Source organism: Vulpes lagopus, chromosome 3 (genome assembly GCF_018345385.1).
Source record: "Vulpes lagopus strain Blue_001 chromosome 3, ASM1834538v1, whole genome shotgun sequence".
In the NCBI taxonomy this organism is placed as follows: Eukaryota; Metazoa; Chordata; class Mammalia; order Carnivora; family Canidae; genus Vulpes; species Vulpes lagopus.
Genome location: NC_054826.1, coordinates 131,259,647 through 131,268,850, shown reverse-complemented (window position 1 = coordinate 131,268,850; position 9,204 = coordinate 131,259,647). Strand labels below are relative to the sequence as shown.

Here is a 9,204-nt window from a genome sequence, read left to right as displayed (position 1 = left end):
ACTCTGCAGTGTTAGGATCCTATCCTTGGGTGTCAGGCATGTACCTAGGGGAGCAGGGTTTCTTTATAGTGGGAGGCTATGCCTCTCCATCTCGCCTCCAAAGGCTCATCACATGGCCTTGGACACTCTAAGGATGGTGTCCTGCAGCTCAGTCCAGTCCTACAGATCCAGAGCAATCTGAGCCTTCCTGAGTTCCTGGTGCCCACTCTGTCTTCAGGGAACAGTGTTATGGTGGTACCACTATGGTGGCTCACGGGGATGTTAGATCCCCCCACTTCCATTGGTTCTCACAGCCCACACCAAATAAACATACAATCTAAGAAAACAATAGTAATGTGACTCCTGAGAGATAATGCAGAGTTAGGAAAAGGCCTTTAGCTCCCTGTCGAACCTGAATGCCACTCCTGAACCTATCCCCTGTACATTTTTGGCAGCTGACCCTGGAACCTTGGCCCCTGCCAGGCCTAACCTGGTACTCTGTGTCTGCATGGTTCTGATGTCACACAGAAGCATGCGATGGCAGGGCTGTCAGGAGCCTCAGGATCATCTATCCTATATTCTCTTTGAACAGATAAGAAATCAAGGCCAGAAATGGGAAGTGACTTGCCCTAGGTCATACAGCTCATAAGTACCAGAGCCAGCCCTTACACTGGGATTTTCTGATTCTGAGTAGCCTTTATACTTCACCAGGCTGGCCAGGAGAGTCTCCCCTGACTATGGTCACTGGCCCCAAGGTTTTGAGATGCCACTCCAGCAATCCAAGAGAAATGTTCCACCCCTGAGCATTTTCCCTGGGGGCACTGGTGCCTGGCTCCTTGCTTCAGAAGTGGCTCCAAGGGGCTGGGTGGGAAGCAGGAGGCCATTAGGACCCAGAAGCTCTTGGAGCATCCTGCTCTGCCTGCTGCCTCTCACCACTCACTGCAGTGGTTCAGGCTTCATCAGCCTTGGAGAAGCATCAGCTGAGAGGAGCTATCACATGGGAGCCGGGAGCTGCTCAGCAAAGGTAGGAGTTGTCGACTAGGCCAGGAATAGGGGCCTGTCCCAGGGCCTGATGGTGAGTGCTGAGGTACTCTGCAGGAGGGTAGCTCTGCGTCCCCAGGACCAGCCCACCCTACCTTATGGCTGTGAAGCCCATCCCTTCACAGTTTCGTCAAGGGATGGGCTCCCAGGTATTGGGGTGTGGGCACCTCTGAAACCTAGAGATGGGGGTTGATCTCCTGCCAGAGGGAGTACCCACATCCTGCAGGCAGACAGGGTTCCCCATCTGTCTTCCTCCATGTCATAGAGATGGGTCCCCCGCATCCTAGGAATGGGTCCCTTGGCATGTAGGCTGATGGGCAATTCTGCGTCCGGGGCATGGGCAACTCTGCTGGGTAGAGGTGTGGTTGCCCCCTGGAAATCTCCCCTGGCTTAGGAGGGACATACTGTTGTTTGAAGGAAGGCCGTGCTAGGGTCCTTGGGTTGGAAGCTCTGTATTTAGGAAACAGGTGCATTCGAATCCCAGCAACATCTCTGTGGCCTTGGGGTGGGCACTTATGCACATCTTGCATCCTGAAACAAAGATATTTGTAACTTGACGATGCCCTGGCCAGGGGGCCAGACCTTGGCCCCTATGGTGGTAAAGCCTGCCAAGTGCTGAGAGGTCCTGGAGGTGAGGGAGGGCTTGCTGTCAGGAAGCAGTGGCAAGATGAGAGCAAGTGAGAAGGCATGATGCTGTGAGCTAGGAGTGGAGTGAGGCTCTCTGGGCTTCCCCTCTGACACCGTGATGCACAACCCTCCCCTCCCTGACCCCCATCCATCAGTAGGGAGTGCTGGGGAACAGGCACGTTGGTCCATCTGTTAGGACAGAAACTGGAATCCTGGCATTTAGGAGTCAGTGTGGAGATCCTGCCCAGGCCGAGGGGGTTGTGGAAACGAGAAACGTCCAGTGCCTTCTTGCCTAGGGCTCTGTCATGGCTGCACAGTGCCCCCTCCATCTCCACGTGGAAACCATGTCTGCTTCCCTCGGTCTGGGGCCCTGGGTGGGCCTTGCTGGCAGACTCTTGATGTTCATGCAGACATGGAGGGCATTCACTCCTTTAGCTCCCGGGGCCTCAGAGCCACATCTTCAGGCCTCCACTCCCAGGTAGAAGGGATGAGAAAGACATGAAGCCCGGCATGGAAAGTAAGGGGCAAGGATGCCTCCCCTAGCATTGCTTTCTGCATTTTTCCTGGTAGAGTGTCTTATGAGAAGCTGATGTCTCCACTTTGGAACCATCTTCTTACCTTCTCTATAGACCCTGGGTCAATGTGGCCATTTTAACTGTGAAATGAGCTTCCTGTTATCCCTGGGGAGAGGCAAATCCCTAGGCAATTGTCCAAAGTTAGGGCTGTGCCAAGTCCAGGAGACCAGGTTACCCTTTCCAGAGCAGAGTCCTCTGGCTGGCACGCAGCTGCCCTACTGAGTGTACTTGGAGCAGGTACGAAGGGGCAGGGGCAGGTACTAAGGGGCAGGGACTCAACAGATCAGTTTGAGTTTGATACAATTCACAAAGTTATACTGAGCACCCATTGCATGCATGGCATGCTTGAAGTTAAAGGAATACACTATCGGTGGTTACCAAAACCCAAGGGTGGTTGTAAGGCTGTAACTACGGAGAGGGAATGGGAACGGTCTGCCCCACGTGGTCCACATCATTGCAGTCAGAGAAATGATGGGTTTTTAAATTCAGCCACCACCAAGCCCTTGGCAGCCCAGGAACTCACAGAGTCATCAAATGTTGTCAGAGATGGGAATCTTGGAGGTCATCCAGTTCAATCTTCCCATTTTACAGATGAGGAAACCGTGATCCAGAGAACTTGTGACCTGGCTACAGACTTGGCATATCTATAGTTTGCCTCGAGTTTGCATACCTTCACATATTATACTGGGAGAAACTGGACTGCAAGAATAGGACATGGAAATGAAAAAAATTTTTTTAAATTTATTTATGATAGTCACACACACAGAGAGAGAGAAGAGGCAGAGACATAGGCAGAGGGAGAAGCAGGCTCCATGCACTGGGAGCCTGACGTGGGACTCGATCCCCGGTCTCCAGGATCGCGCCCTGAGCCAAAGGCAGGCGCCAAACTGCTGCGCCACCCAGGGATCCCGGAAATGAAAATTTTTAAAGGCATTATTATTTCAACTATATGCAAACTTAATGTGGATAATGAGACACATACAACATTTGATCTGCCATTTGGCAGGGAAAAATGAGAGATGCTGAAACCCCAGACTTCTTCCCCTCTCAATGCCTTCCAGTTGTCTTCTCTGCTTTATGCTCACCCATTTCCACCATCACAGTGACCTACTCACTCTCACACCTACTCCTCCCCCACCCCCCAGACACCTACTCCTCCCTCCTAGCTCTGGAATGTGCTAATGGTCCAGGATCAAGAGGACTCTGGGCCGGGGGATCTGCTCCAGTGATCAGAGATCTGAGGACCCCAGGAATGGAAGGTTAGGCACTTCCTCCCCCACCAGCAGGGGTACGGTGGCTTGGAAAAGCTAATGAGTGGGTATAGAAGGGCAGCTTTCAAGTGACCTATGCCCTTCTGGTTTGGGGGGCAGTGGAGCCTGGATGGGCTGGCATCCCAGTTTCCTTCCAGCTGGAATGTTTTGTTTTCACGGTTCCTCCTCAACACTCCCCAAATGGCAGCTCTTTGTCTTGGGGGTGGTGATGTCACAGGACACCAAACACAGTCCTTCCCTCTTTCAGGTGATCTCTTCCCAATGGTAGCCCCAGAGCACTAATAGACATTTTTGGAGATGATTCAGATGCAACAACTATCCATTGAATGCCTATTGCATTCCAGTTGCTGTAGAGGGCACCATCAGGTGGGCTGGAGTACTGACCCTGGAGCCGGACAACACGGGCGCGTACCTGGACCTTGCCGCCTTTGGTAAGTTATTTAATCTTTCTGGACCTCAGTTTCACCAACTGCAAAATGGGGATGAGAGTAATACTCATAGGTTGTGTGAGCATTAAAATGAGCATATTTAGGTACAGTGCTTAGAAGGGGGTTTGGCACCTGGAAAGCATCTTTAAACATGTTACTACATATGGGTGGTATTATTATTAAGTCTCACAGGCTCCTCCAAACACAGTTGTGAAGTGGCTGCTGTTCCCTTCATTTTACAGATGGCTTCATGAGGAAACTGAAGTCCAGCAGAGTCACAGAGTCCATCATTCCCAGGCCTAGGACTAGAAACCAGATTTTGTGTCCCCTCTGTGCCCCAACAGCTCCTGCCATTCTGAGACAAGAAATCAAGAAATTTACATAAGCTACTTGAAAACTGGGGCATGATCCCGGAGCTCAGCGGGACCCTAGGAGAGGGAAACAGAGGATTTAGGATCTCTGGATAACAGTCCCTGAGAGAAGAGAAGGGCATGGAGGACAGTGGAAAGGAAAAGCAAAAGAAGGAGCTGGAGACCACTCGGAAGGTGGAGTGTTGAGTGGGTGAGGCTCTGGCATCTCTCACATCTCCTTCTTTGAGGTCACCAAGGCAGATCAGAGCCACCTCCTGCCTGAGAGGAGAGATGAGCTGCTGAGCCCTCCGTTCCCTTATATGCACAGCCCGGGCCTGGAAGGCTGGCGATTAGAGCCTGCTGGGCAGGCTCCAGCAGGAGGCACCCCCTGCCCCCATCCCCACGCAGGAACTTGAACTCAAGCCTGGGCCTGGGCTGGCCATCCCAGGGTCACCGGACTAGGATGGGGGATGGGCCTGTGACAGGAGGTGCCCTGGGTGTCCTCTTTCGGCCCCATGGAGTCCTCCCCCATCCCCCAGTCATCAGGGAACTCTTCCACTCTGGGGAGGGTCCCTCAGACCCCAGGTCCCTCTACTGCCAGCGGGGTGCCGGAGGTGGGGCTGCGGGACGTGGCCTCAGAGTCCGTGGCCCTGTTCTTCATGCTCCTGCTGGACTTGATCGCTGTGGCCGGCAACGCCGCTGTGATGGCCGTTATCGCCAAGACCCCCGCCCTCCGAAAATTTGTCTTCGTCTTCCACCTCTGCCTGGTGGACCTGCTGGCCGCGCTGACCCTCATGCCCCTGGCCATGCTCTCCAGCTCTGCCCTCTTCGACCACGACCTCTTTGGGGAGGTCGCCTGCCGCCTCTACTTGTTCCTGAGCATATGCTTCGTTAGCCTGGCCATCCTCTCGGTGTCGGCCATCAACGTGGAGCGCTACTATTACGTGGTCCACCCCATGCGCTACGAGGTGCGCATGACGCTGGGGCTGGTGGCCTCCGTGTTGGTGGGCGTGTGGGTGAAGGCCTTGGCCATGGCCTCCGTGCCCGTGTTGGGCCGGGCCTCCCGGGAGGAGGGGGCCCCCGGCCTCCCCCCGGGCTGCTCGCTGCACTGGAGCCGCGGCGCCTACTGCCAGCTGTTCGTGGTGGTCTTCGCCCTCCTTTACTTCTTGTTGCCTCTGCTCCTCATCCTCGTGGTCTACTGCAGCATGTTCCGGGTGGCCCGGGTGGCCGCCCTGCAGCGCGGCCCGCTGCCCACCTGGATGGAGACACCCCGCCAACGCTCGGAGTCCCTCAGCAGCCGTTCCACCATGGTCACCAGCTCTGGGGCTCCCCAGACCACCCCGCACCGGACGTTTGGGGGAGGGAAGGCCGCGGTGGTCCTGCTGGCTGTGGGGGGACAGTTCCTGCTCTGTTGGCTGCCCTACTTCTCTTTCCACCTCTACGTTGCCCTCAGTGCTCAGCCCATTTCCACTGGGCAGGTGGAGAACGTGGTGACCTGGATCGGCTACTTCTGCTTCACCTCCAACCCTTTCTTTTATGGGTGTCTCAATCGACAGATCAGGGGGGAGCTCAGCAAGCAGTTTGTCTGCTTCTTCAAGCCAGCTCCAGAGGAGGAGCTGAGGCTGCCCAGCCGGGAGGGCTCCATCGAGGAGAACTTTCTGCAGTTCCTCCAGGGTACTGGCTGTCCCACGGAGTCCTGGGCTGCCCGACCCCTCCCCAGCCCCAAGCAGGAGACACCTGCTGTAGACTTTAGAATTCCAGGCCAGATAGCCGAAGAGACTTCTGAGTTCTTGGAGCAGCAACTCACCAGCGACATCATCATGTCGGACAGCTACCTCCATCCGGCCCCCTCACCTCGACAGGAATCGTGACTGGGCTGCTGGACACCCGGAGGGAGATGGGGCCGGGGCTGCTTGTGACTGAAGGAACACCTTGTGGGGTCACCTATTCCCGGCTAGCAGGGGCTGGGGCTGGGGTCTCTGCACACGGCTTTTGCTTCGTGTTTTCTGGATCAGGAACAATGCCAACGGGATGAACGTGTGGCACAAACCTTGGACATGGCTTTGATCCTTGACTACTGGGGGAGGGAACCTGGTGAAATGGTTATGAGAATAAAGGGTCACGAAGGTGAGATGATGCCTTTCAACCAGTGAACCTTCCATGCCTCAGGAAGCAGGGAAACTCTATGGGTAGGAGTTGGAGGATATAGAGCGGCAGGCCAGGTCTGGAGTTATCTCAGGGATCCTTTAGGATATTTCATTTCAGTGTAATTGTTCAGGGCACGAACTGCACCCAAGCAAGGTAAGAAAATGACCTGTGTTTTTTCCTTTCCTTGCTAGGTTTAAAAGGAACTAAATAAAACACAGCTAAGTGTTTCCATTTGGGTTAATGGGTCTTTTTTAGTTTTAGATGTGATGTTTCCTTAAAGTGAGAGGGCCAGTTGAGTATATTCCTTTCCTGAGTTTGGCCAGAAGCAAGGGGAAATAGTAGGCAGGGTACAAAGAGTAGAAGGCAGGAAAGCTGACTGCCGCTCTCTCCCACCCTCTGGGAACAGCCCTTCTGTTCTATTTTGCAGTCTCTCTTCCGGAAGCTTGATCTCAGTAAAGCAAGGATGCAACAGGATGGCTCTTTTCTCCTTATTTTTTAGAATGAAGAAGTAGAAAAGACTGGGGTTAGATGGCTGAAGGTGGGGTTAGCATTTGAATTGCTAAGATGGTTGGATACAGAGGCCAGATGATCACCTTGACCAATAATACTGTAAATCTTTTTTTCTTCTTCTTCCCAGGATTGGCCTCCCTGATCTCTCTCCTCATGGCAGTGACCCACCTCCAGCCCCCTGGACAATCGGGTACAAGAGACTAAGGTTGGGAATGGGAAGGGTGGGGTTTCCATGATCCATTAAATGCTTCCCTACTCCCATTCATCGCTCTCAAAATTAGCTTCAGTGACAAAGACTTAAATCTCTCTCCTATCTGCAGCCCTGGGTTGGAGAAAGGGCACAGGAATTGGGTTCAGCTGTTCACTGATTGAGGCTGTAGGAATTTGACGGTTGGTATCAGTGGTGGTATTTTCAAGGGAAGAGGAATAGTTGCAAACTGGACAGGACACCCATCTGGGACTCCCTGTCCATCCATTTCCCTCAATTGAATCAAGTAATATTAAAGGGATGAGGCAGGACCAGAGGGTGCTCTGATCTGTATGTGAAGAAATTCCTGGCTCATTGAACATTAAAGGGTAAGATGGGTTGGTGGGAGTGGGATAGTTTCCCTCTGAATGGCCAATAAATACTTTTTATTATAAAAAGTTATACTGATATCAACATTTGCTATTTCAGTTCAAGTCAGTGCATAATAGTTGAAGACCTAGTATTCTCCAGGGCCCACACAGAGTCACTGCCTTTGAGGAATTGTCTAATTTGATCAGGTACCTTGTATTTTTACAGAGCATTTATATCTGGTAAAGCACTAAGGAATGTTTGAGAAATATATTGGAGCTCAGTCCATTGCAGCAAGATACCTACATGGAAGCTTTCTGGGGATTGTGGAAAGTGTGAGGGTCGTAGATGCAACTCTAGTCCAGGAAAAGAATTTGTTAATTGAAACTGGGCAAATAGCTTTCCCCCTTTAGATCTAGGGAAATTTATGGGTTTCCGTCTTCCTACCATCCGACTTACTCTAGTCTAGAACCTATTAAACTGAGGAAATCCCTTAGTATATCTACCAAGGAGAATCTTTTTTCATGATTGAGAAACATGTTCTTCTTGCTCTCCTCCCTTTTAACTCATAAGGGAGGCATCTCATTCTTAGGTTAAGGGTAAACTTCCTCAAGTACCGGGGATCAGCTCGTAGGCCCTAAGCATTGCCAGCAGGTGGCAGCGTGAGTCCAGTGGAAACCGGAAAGGTGCGCGCCTGGGGGTGGGGAGAGGGAGTGGGGAGAGGGGAGGACTGGAAACATTGCCTGGCAGCCATTTTGTTCATTTACTTTGCTTTTCCTTTGACTTTGCCCTCCAACCCTTCCTTCACCTACATCAAAAAAGAAAATTTGAAGTGCAAGGGTATCTTTAATTCAGGCTGAAATTTCCTGACACTGTGATCTCACTGGTGTTGATTACAGAATCTGACACATGCTAGTTCAATTTGCCTCCCCCCCCCCCCCCCCCCCCCCCCCCCCCGCGCAGGGGAACATGAAGGAAATAAAATTTCTATTATGCTGAGTATTCTCCCAATAGTTTCTGCCGTGACCACCTTCCAGTTGTTTTCTAGTCACCAGGGTCGCTTGGTAGAGTCTGCTATGTAATCCTTGGCTGGGAAAGCTGTTCCTGGATAAAATCTGACCTCTCTAGTGGGCGCAAGACTCAACAGGTTGAGACAGCCGTCTTGTTAGTTACTTTTCCTGCACCTGGTGGTGTTGGGCGGTAGCTCTCAAGCATAGATGACAACTTTCTGTTGTCAGGTCTCCCCAGGTAACATCTTCCAGCGGCATGGCTGGAAGGGGGTGAATTTGGAGTCAGACATCTATTTACTGTGTGAACTCGGGAAAGATGCTTAATTTCTCTGAGCCTATTTTTTCAACTGAAAAAAAATGGGGGTGAGATTACCTACCTCCCAGGGTTGTTGTGAGGGTTAAGAGATGAGCACGTGGAAGCACCTAGCCATACCTGGCAAATAGGTGCTCCATAAATACTGGTTTTTCTTCCCTTTCTTCTTGCCCTCCTCTCCCATAAGTACCGATTATGGGAAAGCCATCATTCTTATTGTAACAGTCATTTGGGAATGAGTAGGAGTCTCTTCAAACTTTGAAGGACTCGCACTACTAAATTATAGGGGATGAAGTTGTTTAAGGTGGCTCTCAAGAAATCCCTCTAATGAATGAATCATCACCATATAGACCTTTCTGTTGGGACCTTATACGCTAAGGTTGAGATTCTATTAGG

The 9,204-nt window shown here is 51.9% G+C and overlaps 1 protein-coding gene across 3 annotated transcripts; it reads left to right on the top strand.

Annotated features, from left to right (window-relative positions):
- The first annotated feature begins 926 nt into the window (after positions 1-926).
- Positions 927-8,029, top strand: GPR61 (G protein-coupled receptor 61). 3 transcript variants are annotated; one of them, XR_005986903.1, is made up of 4 exons: positions 927-1,003; positions 3,838-3,924; positions 4,164-6,398; positions 7,057-8,029. XR_005986903.1 is itself a non-coding variant. In XM_041749678.1 (3 exons), the coding sequence occupies exon 3, from the start codon at positions 4,787-4,789 to the stop codon at positions 6,140-6,142; it is 1,356 nt and encodes a 451-aa protein (XP_041605612.1). In that variant the 5' UTR covers positions 944-1,003; positions 3,741-3,924; positions 4,164-4,786; the 3' UTR covers positions 6,143-6,402. The 3 variants fall into 3 exon arrangements, 1 of the variants encoding a protein (XP_041605612.1); XR_005986902.1 differs by having other exon boundaries at positions 944-1,003; positions 3,741-3,924; XM_041749678.1 differs by lacking the exon at positions 7,057-8,029 and having other exon boundaries at positions 944-1,003; positions 3,741-3,924; positions 4,164-6,402.
- The last annotated feature ends 1,175 nt before the right edge of the window (positions 8,030-9,204 follow it).

Excerpts from the sequence above, each read along its gene's own strand:
- GPR61 (XM_041749678.1), top strand. The coding sequence starts at position 4,787 with ATGGAGTCCTCCCCCATCCCCCAGTCATCAGGGAACTCTTCCACTCTG.